Source organism: Micropterus dolomieu, linkage group LG06, assembly GCF_021292245.1.
Source record: "Micropterus dolomieu isolate WLL.071019.BEF.003 ecotype Adirondacks linkage group LG06, ASM2129224v1, whole genome shotgun sequence".
Classification (NCBI taxonomy): Eukaryota; Metazoa; Chordata; class Actinopteri; order Centrarchiformes; family Centrarchidae; genus Micropterus; species Micropterus dolomieu.
In genome coordinates this window covers 7,523,182-7,539,871 of record NC_060155.1, presented here as the reverse complement: position 1 = coordinate 7,539,871, position 16,690 = coordinate 7,523,182, and the positions used below count along the sequence as shown (strand labels likewise).

At 39.6% G+C, this 16,690-nt stretch overlaps 1 protein-coding gene across 2 annotated transcripts; it reads right to left on the bottom strand.

The window, feature by feature from the left end:
• Positions 1 to 705: 705 nt before the first annotated feature.
• miga1 (mitoguardin 1) lies at positions 706 to 15,111 on the bottom strand. Of its 2 annotated transcripts, none has more exons than XM_046052801.1 (16): positions 15,077 to 15,111; positions 12,674 to 12,831; positions 10,150 to 10,321; positions 8,865 to 8,983; positions 8,337 to 8,469; positions 7,990 to 8,126; positions 7,268 to 7,391; positions 7,062 to 7,162; positions 3,824 to 3,933; positions 3,625 to 3,697; positions 3,323 to 3,409; positions 3,136 to 3,234; positions 2,888 to 3,022; positions 2,520 to 2,573; positions 2,221 to 2,337; positions 706 to 1,792 (listed from the first exon to the last, which is right to left on the bottom strand). In XM_046052801.1, the coding sequence occupies exons 2-16, from the start codon at positions 12,770 to 12,772 to the stop codon at positions 1,574 to 1,576; spliced, it is 1,779 nt and encodes a 592-aa protein (XP_045908757.1). In that variant the 5' UTR covers positions 12,773 to 12,831; positions 15,077 to 15,111; the 3' UTR covers positions 706 to 1,573. The 2 variants fall into 2 exon arrangements, with proteins under 2 accessions (XP_045908757.1, XP_045908756.1); XM_046052800.1 differs by lacking the exon at positions 15,077 to 15,111 and adding an exon at positions 14,349 to 14,442.
• Between the last annotated feature and the right edge of the window lie 1,579 nt (positions 15,112 to 16,690).

The following is a 16,690-nucleotide window of genomic DNA, read 5'->3' as shown; positions in this document are numbered from 1 at the left end:
AAGTTTTATTTTACATTATAGAGAACAGTCTATTTGCTTAATTTATACACACAATGTAAACTCAAATTTAAAACCTTCTTCCCTGTGTTGCTAAAATAAGAGCCACCTGGTTTAAAACGATACTCATGCTCATCTGTACATTGAAAAACCTGCTACTGGCCCTACATCGATCCTTTTTTCTAATGAGATTATGATTAAAGACAAGTCAATCCCCGATTCTGGTCCGTTTTAACATGAGGATCTTCCAAAGTTGGAGACCTTCTGTGTCACCTATGGCGACTGCAGTTCAGTAATTTCCATTAATGCCGTTATTTTCTTAGTCATTTTGATCTATATATCTTAAACAAATCCCAGCCCATGTTGCTAGAAATACTGTCTGAAATACAGCTGTATGGGAAACCAAGACTTTTGAGGGTATAAAAAAACCAAAACAAACTGAAGAACTGCTTGATAAGACAGAACTCGGACTGTGTGGCCTCATTGGCTTTCAGCTGAACGTCAGTATGCATTCTTATACAGAACTTGGCTCTAAGTAACAATACAGTGTAGAAATACTACTTAAAGCAAAAGCGCTCATTAATATGCATCTAGCTTTTGTGATTCAACTCATTTTCAGTATAGTTTTACTTCACTGCTGAAAGTGCTCATGTTGCGCATGTTCTGTACACGGCAGTGACTAAACAGAGCAGACAATTTGCATTGCAGTATTTTTCAGACTGACACTCTGATAAAGGCTTTAATATGTCCATTGATGATAAGGCAGCTTGTGTGTTTGCATGTCATGAAAACTGTGTGGCACAACTTGTTTAACAGCTGTAGGATTATGCAATACTGCTGTATATTTTATTTCCTGTAGCTGGTGGTATGAAGGGGATTAGGGCCTTGTAAGATGCATGTGCCAGGCTTCATTTTAAATATTGCTTGAAGGTTTGAGTCTGGGGGCCACAAAAGCAACATAGTCTGACCCTGTGACTCCAGTCAACACATTTTAGATTTCTGTCTCTTTGTTCAAGGACTTCCTGTGCAACATGCTTATAACAAACAAGTACATTTCATGGTTTTGCATTGCTGATGCTCATTAAGATGTGGAAACATTTAATCTATTGGATGTTAATACAACACTGGCATTCAACGCATGTTTGAAGCTGATCACAAATCCATTGATGCGTACATGTAAAACTACATCTTCTAAAAAATAAAATGTAGCTGTATAGTAAAATAAATATTGTAAAGTACATTTTCTTCACACACAGTGCTCTTAACTGCATTAAATATGCCTTAATTTATACAGCGAAATATCTACTGCAAGAGAATTAATGCCAGTCTCTCAGCAGATTAATTTACACATTATTGCTATGATATTTTAAGACTAACGTGCACTGCCATGGCACAATGGAAGGGGGCTGGGGAGAGGAGATAATGATCCAGTGTGAAGGCAGACAGCTTGTACAGTTTATATGGCTCCTCAAATACATAAATAGGATAGGAGATGTGATCGGTCCGACAGTTGGCGTGAACTCGCCGAATAAATTCTGCGATTTCTGTGTATGGCGTTTGATGACCCTGGCTCTCCTCACTGCACTCGCGCCTCCAGCAGGGCACTGGGCATTAGCTGGACCTGGGGAGGATTGCAGCTGGTGACGTGCAGCAGGGAGTCTGCTCCCAGGTACGCCAGCAATAGTTCAGAGTGGCGGTGTAACAGGTGGAGCATGTCCTCTGCGAGGCTCTCCACACAAGAGTAACGTACTTTGTCCAGGTCAAAAATGTCCTTTAGGAAGTACAGCACCTGATCCTGGCGGAAAAGATCAATTTGTGAAAACATTTTCTTGTGGCGCACACACATAGTGAGGATACTGAGCAGGCTGGGTCTTTCTGGTTTGTTTAAATGAAATTGGGTGGCATTTTGAATATTTGAAGATTTTTTAAAAACACATTCAGAGATATTCTTCCCTCAAGAGTTTGTAGTTTACTAGTATCTACTGTATGGGGACCAGTTCCTTGGAGTAAGAATTATTAGTAAGAACAATTATTTTGATTAAATTGTGGTGCATATCTTTTTTTCAATTCAATTTAAATACATTTGAAAATGATCACAACTTGAGAATTATTAAATTAATATAAATTATTAAAGAATTAAAACACCTACACAAGTAAAAATCCTATTTAGAAGAGGCTACTGGCAGATATGTTATCACCTTATTTTCTGGTGATGAGACTGACCTTGAAGAAGCAGCATAGGTCGTGCAGGGAACTCTTGGGCCCCAGAAAGCCCCAGGCCAGAACGGGGCTGATCTGTTCACACACAGCGTAGAAATGGGCAATGAAGCCATCAGGGACCTGAGAGACACCGAAAGAGGTTAATGTGCTGTCCTGACCATTTTAACGAATACAGTTAATAAACATGTAATAATTAAAATGTAGGCCATGTTGTCTATAAATTATTGTGAGAGAAAAATCAAACAAGGCATCTAGCTATTTCAATAGGAAAACTATTTGAAGCTGTTGGACTTTTGTTGTACCTTTACGTGTTGTCTCTTCTGCTTCATAACGGACCAACAGCTAGATGCCACCGCCTGTGAAATGCATGCAGATTAAACATCTTTAAAAAGCCAAAATATGTAATGCACCACCTTAAAAATAATAAGACACAAAACTATAAGCCTATAACTTGGCTTTTTTATTTTCCCTTTTCAAGCCATCATCTCCAATTTACAGTATATGCACCTATGCAATCACCATTGTGGTCTGGGAGGTCTTAGCGTTGTTATTCTGTTAAATGTCTACTTCTGTTTGGTTTTCAGCATTTAAGTTATTGAGGTGTAGGATAATCTAAGTAGTACATGTCTGTCAAGTATTGCCAAGAGAAGTATCTTATTTGTTTACTCACCGTCTCCTTAAAGGAGCTGTTGAGCCACCGGTTGTTGATCACGTTCAGGATGGAGATTGGTGGATTCTCCAGATCCTCAAATGAGTCCATCAGGATGAAGTCCAGCACTATGTCATAGAAATTCAAGTGCTTCACCTGGTGAAGATGAGTACACAAGAAAAGAGGTTGTTCACTCCTGTTTGCACCATTTTCTGATCAGACGTCGTATAGTGGAGAAGTTTAATCATTTGGTTAAGTAGCACCCTTACCCCTCGTGTGGCCAGCTCCACCTCTGTGTTTTCCCAGTGCTCTGTGTGCTCCAGGAAGGAAATCATCTCCTCAAACTCTTCTTCGAATCTCTTTGGGCTCTGAAAACCAAACAATAACGGTTAGGAAGAGAAGCACTCGTTGAAGATGCATCACCTTATCCTTGACTAGTTGTGGATTCAGTCTTACCTTCTGTGCTTTAACAATAATGGAAGACAGTATTTTCTTTCCTGTGTCAGCCAGAAACATCCTGGTCGTTCTCTCGCACAAAATGAGCTGGAGAAAAAAACAAAACATTTTACATAACTTGATCCTTTTATTTAAAATGGAGTTAAAAATTTAAGTTCTGCACATACAGGGGGCTTTAATTTAGTGAGTTAAATGGTTCCCACTGTGGTCCAGGGTAGTGACGTTAACATGGATTTTCTTCAGTAGGGTGTCCTCCATTTCTGTTATTATGATGTGTTTTAGTTCATAAGGTCCTACTGTACCTGACATGCCTGCCGAACACAGTGCAACTTGGCCAGGAAATCTACGTCCCCAAGACACTCCAGCATCTCTGTCCTGAGTATGAAAATCAAGAAAAAGTCGAGAATAAAATGCTGGCAGACATGAACTCATGAAGGAACTCCACACAGCAGGTTCCAGGAATGTAGGTCCTCTGCGTTTCACATTTGTTATACTACTCACCGCAGCACCCTGCAGGAGATCTTGCCATCCTCGGCCATCTGCAGGGCCTCCTCGTAGAAAGGGTGATGACCGAGAGGGAAGACACTCCTCAGCTCTCTGTGCTCCGACAGCTGATACAGAGACAGAAAGCAGAGCTTTTTTATGGACTGAACAATGATCATTTAAATCCCATGCCTTTCAGTTAGAAGGCTTGATGTGTACACCATCTCGAAATGGAGCCCACAGATTTTTCCACTAGAAAGAGAATGTCACGCCTCTTATTCATAATGCAGTATGTCCTTCTGTGTCCTCTTATGATTCTTAAACATCCATGCAAACACAAAGCTTTTGAGGGCTGACACCAAAACCTTTGAAGAGAAGAGGCGCATCAAAACAACTCTTTAATATTAAGCCATATGTACACTGAACAAAATTATAAACGCAACTTTTGTTTGTGGCCCCATTCATCATGAGCTGAAGTCAAAGATCTAAGACTTTCTCTATGTACACAAAAGGCCTATTTCTCTCAAATATTGTTCACAAATCTGTCAAAATCTGTGTTAGTGAGCCGAGATAATCGATCAACCTCACAGATGTGGCATATCAAGATGCTGATCAGTCCGGCCACAATAAAAGGCCACTCTAAAATGTGCAGTTCCATCACACAGCACAATGCCACAGTCGTCGCAAGTTTTGAGGGAGCGTGCAGTTGGCACGCTGACTGCAGGAATGTCCACCAAAGCTGTTGCCCTGAATTGAATGTTCATTTCTCTACCATAAGCCGTCGCCAAAGGAGTTGCAGAGAATTTGGCAGCACATCCAACCGGCCTCACAACCGCAGACCACGTGTAACCACACCAGCCCACCTATTGCGCATGTTTGGGATGCTCTTGATACGAGAGCGTGTTCCAGGTCCTGTCAATATCCAGCAACTTCGCACAGCCATTGAAGATGAGTGGACCAACACTCCACAGGCCACAATCAACAACCTGATCAGCTCTATGCGAAGGAGATGTGTTGCACTGAATGAGGCAAATGGTGGTCACACCAGATACTGACTGGTTTCCGGACTCCAACGGAACCCACGCCCCAATACAGTGATTGTATATTGTTATTGTATATTTTTGAGAGGCCTTTTATTGTGGCCAGCCTAAGGCACACCTGTGCAATAACCATGCTGTCTGATCAGCATCTTGTTATGCTACACCTGTGAGGTGGATGAATTAACTCGGCAAAGGAGAAGTGCTCACTAACACAGATTTTGACAGATTTATGAACCATATTACCATAATAATTGAACCATAATAGACCTTTTGTGTACATAGAGAAAGTCTTAGATCTTTCAGTTCAGCTCATGATGAATGAGGGCAAAAACAAGTGTTGCGTTTATAATTTTTTTCAGTATAGTTTCTTTGCTCCCACATTTATTTATTCATTGTTTCTGACATCTTTTCTAACAGCTAAACCTGACATAATGCTTATACGTTATACGCTGTTCTTCTGTATTCTCATCAAGGAGCTGAATATTAGAGTCAGCTTTGGTATCAGGGGTTGAACCTCAAGTTTCTTGGCTCGCCTAAAATAAGTGCAGGTTCATTATGTCCTGGATTACTTCTTAAGATATGTGTGATCTGTGTGCTTTTATCGTTATAGTGACTCACGAGGTATGAGTGATCCAGTTTGACTGCTCCAAGCTCTTGACAGTTACTGGTCTGTACAGGTTTGAGGGTATACACACCTTTGCTTGAAGCTGTTATTTAAAAAGAAGAATTTACTGCAGGCTTAAGTCCCAGATAGCTTAACAGCTATTTACGTCGAATGATTAGTATTGTACATGTCAATACTCAATCCTGGTAGATATATACAGCACCTTTAGCTTTCGGGGGGGGGGGGGGGGGGGGGGGGGGGGGCTTTATGTGAACATTTCACCTTCATTTCAAGGAAGCTTGTAGCCTCAGTAAACAAGTCATTCTTAACCAGTTTATTTTTGTACTTTGTGGGTCAAGTGCACCAGTAGCACCGGATTCCCATCTCGAGCCCCCACAGTGACTTAATGAGAAAAGTAGATAAGCGGAGTACTGCTAAACACCGGATGGTGAACTCACAGGAAGACCAAAGCTATTTGAATCAACCTCCCGCTGTGGGCTTGTTGAGATTTAGATCTTTGCTTGTTTCTCTTCTACGGAAACTCAGGTGCTCACCTGGGGGATTACAAAGCATCTTATTTATTACACTACTGTTAACTACACTTCTAAAGATTCCACCGTAGTATTATAGTAATAGTTTTTTGTCCATATTTCATCTGCATCTCAACAACTGATTATTTCTAACTGATGATCCAGAATATTTTGCAAGACATTATATTAACAACCTAATAATGGATATTGATATTTTGGAGAACACCAGTGTTTTGTGCCCTCCTTTTCAGTTATAACAACCCATTGTATGATGTCAATACAAGAATCAATGAAAACAGTGAATTTGACAGGTTTTTTTTTCAAATTCTACATTAAAGGCGGGATGAGCAATTCTAATACAAAACATGTCTTTTTGTCAAAAGTCACGCTGCATAACACTATTCCAGCCATGATTTTTTGTGTCAGGAAATGTTAACTGACTTGCCTGTGGAAATTGAGCTTATTTACTAGTTTTCAAAGACATACTGTTCTGTGATGTTAGCTTCAGTAGCAGGGGAGTTGTGAGTGACGCTGTCTGGAGCTGCTGTGCTGCATCTGCGACCGTCTTGTCCTCTCTGCATATTACCTTCTGTAGCGACAGTTTGCTAACCCACAATTTAGCTAACGTTAGTAGCTAAATTAGCAGTCTTGCTGTGTCGTTCACTCTATTTCATGGTTTTTGTCATGGTGTTGGATTTCTGCAGAATTGCTTATTCCATCTTTAATATGCATAAGAGCACATTGTTATGGTTGGTTAGCTGAGATAAAGATGAAAATATAATAACTATGGATTTGTTACTGTGAAGTGCTACTTTCGTTAAATGTTAGAGAAGCTGCTGAAAAATTACTTTAAAACTTCTTTGCATAAACTCAAATACTATACTTTAACAACATCTATCTGTAAATAGACTGGTAATGGAAGATATTTTTGAATCAATCATACCTACTATTTCAGCAGTTTAGTTCAGTGTTATTTTTTGATTATTGCCACCAAAAGTTTTCTTAGTGGTTGTTTGGAGATTTTTTGTTGCATGGGATCAGCCTGTGGTTATGCAGAGCATGATGGTGAGAGCTTCTCTCACCTCAGCAGCAGACACAAATGAGTCAGTGGAGGCGATGCTGATGCTGTCTCTCAGACAGGCGTCGTCCAGCTCCTCTCTGGCCGAAAGGTCTGCCATTTTCTCTGTGATGGGGAATAATCTTTGTAATGTGTTGCATAACAGGTGTACAATATTATTATATCCTGTGTGCATCATGGAAATTACATAATACTGCATCAGTGACTCACCGTGACTGCTGCTGTGGGATGAGGGCTCTGACATGCACAACACTCCCTCAAACTCCTCCTGGAGGCTATAAGCCCTCTGCAGCAGAGACTTCAGCCTGTGGGTGAACTCTGTGCTGATGACGCCCTGAACACAAAAACATTGAAATATGGCTCACAAAGCCAGATCCTAACATAATAAACTAATTCAAGTGAATGCAGTTGATTGTGATGATTAAAAAACAGGCCTAACAAACGTAAATAGCAGGTTTATGTTGTTATGTTTATTCTAAATCATCATTAAAATGATAATTCCCTATTTCACTACAAAGATCTCTTTCAGTTGTTTGCTGAGAATTATCCGTGACTGAGCAGTAGACTGGATGAATGTTTGGGTCCCTGAGCTTAACTATTTGACCTGCACTAATCTAAACCCTTCCAACCAGGTTAGAGAGCTAATGGGTGAGCTGTTACGCAATCCAAACTCAGTGACATCGGTGGGTTGTCAGAGTGCTGGTTATTCATCCATAGGGCCTGTAGTGCAGTTTTTGTGGGCAGTACATTCTTCTCTACCTTCCTTTGGTATACAAGGATACACAGACAGGAGTGCGGACATTCCAAGTTAAACTCAGCCATTTACAGTCTCCTACAACTCCTTCACCTCTATACCCAAATTAAGGCATGAATTGGTGTGAAATATAAGCAAATTATATCTTTCAATGATGAGTGTGTTTCTGCGTGTTTACCTCCATGCTCCGCTCAGCGATGACGTCTCCAGCTTCTGTTTTGACAGATGCACAGCTGGCATCGTCCTCGCCCTGCCTGCTCCTGAATGTCAACGCTTCCTCCCACCGCCTTAGGGCCTCCTCAAATAAATCCATACCTGCGCACACACACAAAATCTGAGCCTCCTAAAACAATCAAGAGCTCAGTAGCTCCATTTTGAAACAAAAACATCCCACCATAAAACAATTATTACAAGAAATGTAGAGATGTATGACGGACTCAATACTTCCATCATTTCAACGCATTTATTATGTGGTCCATTCTCCTTTTAACAAAGTGAGGTGAGGTAGTGTGCAAGTGTCTTTACCCATAAGGTACAGGTTTTCAGGTGTGGTGACAGGTAAGTTGACCACACTGCAGACATCAGCTTCCCCCACTCTGTCCCAACAGGTGGATTCATTTGCGCAGGTACTGCTGCTGGATGAGTTCATGCTTTTTACCTGTAGAGACACAGCAGACGTTGACTTTCAAGCAGTGGAAGCAGCATCTTACAACAAACCCTGTGCAGGTAAACGCCATCAACTCAGCATTTCAGCTGCGTTTTCACTGCTAAGTGTATAGACGTAGGCCTACACAATGTTTGTAATTTGGTGTACTCATTAGTCTTGAAAAGCCGTGGTGAAACCGACATCTGCACATTTTTCTTATTAACTGCAAATCACACGTGCAAGGTTTATGGTTCACCCTATACAATCAACCCTATCTACAGAGCATCTACTTTTGTTTCTTAAAAATGTCCTTTGTTATTGCAGATATGTATCTGGGTTTTGATATTTTAAATAAAAATATCTACTAACTTAATAGTCTTTCCGTTAAAACCATGCCTTTGTCTTACCGAGGCCAGGTTCAGCAGAGACCCAGGCAGTTTTCTGTAGTCTCCTGTGGCGACAACCAGACCAGAGGAGTAGCCATTCTTGGAGTTGAGGGAGAGAGTGATGTTTTGACTGGTGTTATCTGGCCAGATAAAGATGAGAGTTGAGAGATAATGTTTAAGAGAAAGATCAGAATACACTGATCACCCTAAATGAGAGTGTAGCAGGATTACACCGTGGATATGCCGTGTTTAATGACAGTAATACCACGACTGCATAAGTAACCTTTTCTGGGAACATAGGCCACACACCAGCAGGGACAAGGTTTGAAGAAAAAGCATGTAAGCGTCTCAAAATGTTAGTAGCCACTCAGGTCACTCAGCACTTCGGTATGCATTTGCATTGCATTGCATGTTGATTCCTGTGTAATTCTCACCCTGGGTCACAATCTAGCATTAACAAGAGTTTATTAAATCAGATATTATCACATGTGTTAGATTAACTGGTGTACAGATACAGAATTGGTGTGGCAAATGTGCCGAATTCTCCCAGCTCATGAACCTCTAGGCGGTTGGTCTGTGTCATTTCAGATTCCAGTTCGTCCTCCTTTACGGCCATCACCCCCACTCCCCTCACCTGGTTATCCCCCCCATCTCCTCACCTGCAGCTCATTTTCCCCCAGTTAGCTCCAGCCGCTTTTACTTGCTCCCCGCCAGATTGTCTAGTGTCTCCAGCCAAGCTAACCAGCATTATTCTGTATTCGATTGTGCATGACCTGCTCGTGCTCGACCCTGTTTGCCTGGTTTTTGGACGTTGCATCTCCTGCCTGCCTGCTTGGAGTTTTTAGGCTGATTTACCTGGTATTCTGACCCTTGCCTGCTCAGACCAAGTAAACCTGAACTTTGTATATTGCCTGTCACTGAGTCGTGCTTCTGGGTTCACAGACAATTTCTTCTGAAACCTGACAAATATACTCCCCTGTTTTAAACTTGGTCCATATATAAAGCAGTCAAACATCAATCAACCTATTTAAAGATTGAATTGCCCTGGCCAGCTGCTCATTCAACTCCGTTCAATCCTGCATTTCTGTTAATGTAATAATCTTTGGGACTCTAATCAGTGGTAAATCTAAAGGGAGATTAAAGCATTTATCTGGAGCCCGTAGTTTACAGTAAACTCTAATACAGGAGCAGCCTAACACGTCAGGCTGATTACACCAGCAACTGGGCTAACATACGAAATGGAGCTAACAGGCCAGTGAGCTGCTGGTTGAGAGGAAACAAACATCACAGCGTCAGAAAGTTATACCGTTCTCTGCTGAGGCCGGGGAGAGAAGCTCAAAGCCATCCTGCTCCCACTGAGGTGAGAGAGCCTTCTTTCTGCCCTTCCTCCTCTGGAAGTGGCGTGCAAGGAAGAGAAGCGAAGCAGCGCCAAAGGCAGTGGCTGCTACCAGCTTCTTGGTGCCTGTGCTGACACTCACCTGGGGGACGAGTAAAGATAAGTTAAATGTTTTTGCGTATATAAAATAAGCCTGAGAAACATATTGATTTCTTCTCTACTTGGTTAGTCTGGGCAGGGCTCATGTTCCTCTGTACCTTCACATCTTGTTATTAAATGATCGCATCCCTGAAACTTGGTGGCCCGAGTGGTTACCTCGCACCATACGGTAAAAATGTTTTTATCAAATTAGCAATTACTCTGAAAGATATGGCAATCGCAATATCATTCATGATTAGTGGGAATGATCATTTTGGCATCACAATTTTCATTTTCAGTGAAAAAAATATTAAATCCATGATGATGTGACATTTGTTGGGGTCTGTCCCAACCTGTACATCTGGAGAAGAAGATTTGTAGGCAGCACTTACAGTACTTACATTATAATGCTCTTTTGTCACATTTTGCATTCAAATAATTGCAGCTTGTGCAATTTGGATATTGCACTTGGTCATATTGCGGTTTTGATACTTTTGATTAATTGTACAAAAATGTGAGGGGTGTGAGATACTGTATAAGACAGACCGGGAAAAAAATATAATCATTACAACTGAGTACCAACCAACAGCTAGTTATCAAAATAACAACAGAGGTCAATGATATAGTACACAAGGTTGGATTTATCCTTGAAATTCTGAAATTGGGGTATCTATAATGTTTCCATTAAACAGTGATGGTGATAAACAGCACAAAAGGTGGGAAAAAACAACAGAAAGAAATACAGCACTTGAGAGAATACATTTCCTGACATCTAAAGATGCATAACTCAAAATATAATCGACGCTGATGACATAACAAGCAGCGTTGCGAAGCAGCTAGCAGCCTGTCACCTAGATTTTAAAGAATCCAATTTCAGATAGCATGCGAAGCCCCCAACCGTCTATAGATAGAAACACTGAATAGCGAAGGAGATTATCCACAGACACCGCTGCTGCACATTCCCAACAACTGAAGATTACATAATAGAGAGTGTGGAGCTATGACAACAGCCATAATATTGACTTTTTCAAAAAGCCACTAAATGGGCTTGACGATTAAATGGTGATACAGGCTTGCATTGTTTTCGTGCTGTTTCCTTTCCTGCTACCACTACATGTCAGGCATGCTCCTACCAGATTCTTGGAGATAGCAGATGTGCTACGTGACTCGGGCCAGACACTCTCCTCATAAACACAACAACATGAGGGACATGTTACTGTGAAGTGCTACAACATGACCTTCCTTGGATAACTATGACCTGGATGACTGAGCGTCTTCACAGACACGCATCCATTTGGATTTTTTCCCTTTCAGAAAGATCTTTTTAAAAACATACATTTAAAATCGTTCTTTTCTTAAGTAAAGCTTCTAGTGTGATTAACAGAACAGTATTCATGCTCATAGTGAGCCAGACACTGAGTTTTGGCTGTCCTTACTCTTCACCCATATCATACACAAAGCCTTTAGTTGGAAGAGCCGAGCTGCTCAAACAGGTAGTACTGTACTTCTAAACAGATGTAGCCACAGGCTCTCCTAACCAGCTTAGAGTGAACACTTACAACAGAGTTTGCTAAATTCAATTAAATCTGACCTTCAGACAACTCACTCACTCACTCTGCCACAGATGAAAGGAAATAATGCAAGGAGAGAAGAAATAAGGAAATATGTTTTTAGAGAAATGAGTCGTCCTTTTCTCTGTAGCTTCACATAAAGCAACGTTCTGTTTCTGATGACAGCGGCAGATGATCGCAGCTATGACAGCGGTCAGTCAGCTCTAACAGCTGCAGAGACTTTTCATGAAATTTTGTGTCTGCACACATGTGCACTGTGCTGATACTAATAAAGTCCTGCACATGAACAACAACCTGCATTCTGTATTTGTACTGTGTACTGTTTCCTGCTCAGAGGCACAAGAACATTTCTACTGGCAGAATGAGTTTCTATTATTTATTGATTATTTTCACATGTAATTGATATTGATATTTCAATTGTGAACTCATTATTGAATAGCTCAGATTATGATCATGAAACCAGCAAATTTTTCACGTTTTTGCTTAAAAAATGAAACGATTAATCGATTATCAAAATAGTTATTCTATCTATTCATTTTCTTTCGAACGACTAATCAAATGATCGTTGCAGATCTATTAAGGACAAAAGTTAACTGTTAAATAGCAGCGAGCCAAGTTGTGAGACAGTGTGGATCTTTTGATGTAGAGTATTATTAATAGCAAGTATGAGGAAAAAATAGAAACAGGAACACAGCCAATGTTTCAAAGACAGATATAAAAAACAGTAACAACTCCCAATTACAAAGCTGTTGACCAACTCCCACCACTTTCAAACACACCCTCACCTGTGCCAGAGAGCTGTACACGGAGAGTGGTAAGTCGACCATGCGCAGGGCAGCAGCCTTGACAGACAGCTGGGAGCTTGTAAGGGTCTCATGTGTCATTGTGGCGGCCTATCCATGACTTAGCAACTTTCTTATCTTCATCACCATTCTTGCTGTACCTGAGGAGGATGACAGGACTGAGTAACATGCAAGGATTTAACCTTGGCCGCTAAGGAGGGGATATAATGAAGTTATTACATAAAGCCTCTGTGACACAGTATGTGCGAGTGGCAATGCTTGCCTAACCTGAGTAGAGTAGGAGTAATGAAACACTTACATATTGTTAAAATATATATTGTTAAAATACTTCCCAATTACACAAAATGTTTGATTCCCGATTATTACTTACATGAAAAATATCTATGAAAGAACTAACAGACTGTCAAAGCTACGACACCCACCAAAAGGTATGAGAGTATTCCCAAACCATACCTTACATTATATACATGCCTGAACAAAGTACATACGAAAATTAGAGACTTTATCTTTCAATTTATCAGCAAACATACTGTTGTTCTCTCTAAACATAGTCACTCACTGCAGGACCACATCTTTTGAGCCGCTGCATATCCAACTGAGGAGACAACATGCAACATCCAATTAAGTTTGCACGAGAGACCCACGTGGCTCATCACATGGTTGATTATCCAATTTAATGCCAAGTCTTACCCTCACAAAATGTTGAATCTTTGTCTAACATTGCACATTTAGTAATATTACAGTTTTGTGTCTCTTCAAATGTTCTCAAACTTTCAGTTTGCACTTTGTAAACATGAATATATAACATCAGGGTAGTTTGCAGATAGCCTCAAATAATTTTATGCTACTGACAAGTAAACAATAACAATACTAAATAGGCAGGGATCAGGTCAATTCATTTTCTCCTTTCTTAAACATCTGCATTAAACCACTAGCAATCTAGATTCCAACTAGTTTTGCACTCTTTCTACCTTAATAAAACTTTTTAATAACACATTAATAAGAGTGCAAAGTATAAGACACTAATGTTACACCATTTTTATACTGTACATGTCTATGCTTTATTGGGGAAATATATTACTGCATGTCTTGTCTACTTCTATGTTATGGTATTGCATTTTATATCACTTTTCTATTTTAATTTGTATTATTCTCTTCAATTTAGTTTGTTTCACTGCACGTGAAGCACTGTTAAATGCGTATGTGCTATAAAAATAAACTAGCCTTGTCTTGATAATACCCATTTTATATCAATACTTCACAACAAAGACTGAAATACCTAAAGTTTTGGCTTTCATTGAGTAACATTAGCACAATACCAGTAAATTCTGCCGACATAAATGAGCTGTTTCTTTCAAGAGTTTTAAGATTTCAGGGACGCTGACTGGAATAAAAGCAGCAGCCCAGCTCTGAAACAGTCTGTCGGGTTAATCATATTAGCACATGATTAGAAAATGATAGCACCCAACTGTTATTGGCCTGGTTGAGCAGCTAACGGCTAACTTATCTAACAGGCTAATAACAGCTAGCAGTATTAAACCAGCTTCAATTAAACAGTCTAACAAATTAAAAAAACAATCCATCTGGGTGATTCTTTTGTAATAGAATGTGACAAGCTCAAAGTATGAAGGATATCGCCGGTTCATTTTGAGGTTACCTCCACAGACTCCCAGTAGCTCACGCGGGTCTCCGGCTGACCTCAACTACAAGGACTCAAGCAGCTCGTGCCCATCGAGCGTGACTTTCAAAATAAAAGCATGCTCCTTGTCAACTTTATGGAGTTTTGGCGTCCCCTCTTGGCCAAATCAAGTATTACAGATATATTGATGCTGAGTTTTTTCCTGTAGGTACTGATGTGGGGCTTTTAATGAGTTATTATAACTTTACATTATGTAGTAATATTCTAAAGGCCCATATGTACCTGAAATTATGTGTAAAATTCAGCAGAAAATATGGAAGAACTATTGAAATGATAAAAATGAATACGCTCTTGGTGAGTCAAAATTATAAGAGTAATAAGTGAAAATGTTTTTGTTTTTTTTACGTCAAATTATAGACGCTTTCAACGGTAACAACATAAACAAACGGTACTGCGCATGTGCATTACTCTGGCCCAAACTTAACTTCCGGCAGAGTTCCGCAAACAATCCATAACAAGTAAATAACCTTTTTATATACAGTCTATGTAAATAAACTTAGCTGCCAGTCGAAGAAAAGAAACGTTACTTACTTACCAAACTGAAATGTGATAAGGTCACACTAGCAGACCCGTTGAACAAAAATTTGAGGCAAGAATGTTTTTCTACCGACCTGTCTGATTTACCGCAGTGTTTCCCACAGAATGACGCGCGGACGGATTTGTGCAGCGATGTTCAGGATACTAACCATTCAATACACAGACTGGTCCGCTGTCAATGTGTTTGCGGGAGAGAGAGAGAGAGAGATTGATTGTTCTTATGTTGTGTATATATGATGCTTTGGCAATGTTGTTATTACATTCATGACAATAAAGCTAATTTGAATTGTATTGAGAGAGAGAGAGAGAGAGAGAGAAAGAGAGGAGGTGCTGAGCGAATATGCGCTGCGTGCAGCTCTGCAATCAAATAAAGGTTTTCCCATCTTATATAGTAAAAAAAAACGGAAATCAATATGTGGCAGTCAGCGCTGATAATGTAGTGCGCCACCACAAATAAATGAATGTATGGGAAACACTGTACTGGATATAGCCAGTAAACACAAACCCAGTGATAAACAAACAGAACGGAAGTTAACTTCGGGCCGGGCGCGTCACCTTGCCAACGCATCCGGTGAAGGCGTCTATATGAGATACAGAATTTGAATTATGAGGGGGGAAAGTCACAATCAAAGCAGTTTAAGTCAAACTTTTTACTTTTAAATCCACAATTAAAAGATAGTAACTACGTCAAACTTTTGACTTATATTTCATAATTTTGTGACATTGTTACTTAGGTTATACAGCGCCATCCTTTTCCACTCTGACTTATGAACTGACCCTTTCATAATCATTTTTTAAAAATCCACATTTCGATGTATTACGTAATATCTTTGACTTTATTTTGGGATTTTTTGTTTTACTTTATTTTTTCATACTTTGTATCATTCTTATTTAAAAATCCAACATTTTAATTATCACTTAAAAATGACTAATGGTGTCTAAATTTTAACTTATAAAGGCATTTTTATGTATTGTGACATGATCTTTATTAAAAATTATGGCCCATCTTATATTTTTGACTATTTTTGATTTTTTGTTGTTCCATCAATTTAAGTAGTATTGATTATTACGAATGTGTATGTATTATTTATAATGTCAGTATTGTTCCCCCATGTCTTTCTTTCTTGTGTTTTCCTCCTGTCAACTTAAAATTAAGCAAATTGTATATTTTTAAATACATATCACTAAAAACAGAGGAAGGGGAAAATGTAAATCCCAAATAGGAAACACTAATTGTCTTAAAATTATATTATCTATTCCACAAAACACATTTTTGAAGCTGGAGGGATGACACAGGATTATTTTGTGGACTGTATGCCAATGGTGTCTCTACAGTAGATGGCGCTTGGGATGGGTTTACTGTATATTGCCTTTACTATTGTCATCCCCACTTGACCCTCTTTTCATTTCTTTCCCAGCCCACTTACACTTTATTTAGGAGGTAATTATTTTATAGAAGCTATTAGACTATTTCATATCATTCACATGTTTATTGAGTACGTTTCACGCTAATATTTCATTTTTATCGTGACATTTATTTATTTACAAGACAAGCTAACGTTAATTAATGGTTGCTAATGTTTGGCTCATTGTGATACTATACAAATAAATAAATGCTGTTAAAGTGTTTAGTGTAATGTTAATGTTAATAGCAGGATTGGTAGGGTTAGATGAGCATAAACATAATAAAGTGTAATGTTTACAGTAAAATGGGGAGGGTTAGTTGGGTTTTTTAAACCGGAAAGGGGCGGAGACAGCTGTAA

Excerpts from the sequence above, each read along its gene's own strand:
- miga1 (XM_046052801.1), bottom strand. The coding sequence starts at position 12,772 with ATGACACATGAGACCCTTACAAGCTCCCAGCTGTCTGTCAAGGCTGCT. Across the intron at positions 3,934-7,061 it reads CATTTGTGTCTGCTGCTGAG|CTGTCGGAGCACAGAGAGCT; the intron begins GTGAGAGAAGCT and ends TCTCTGTATCAG. Across the intron at positions 1,793-2,220 it reads ACCTATGCTGCTTCTTCAAG|GATCAGGTGCTGTACTTCCT; the intron begins GTCAGTCTCATC and ends CTTTTCCGCCAG.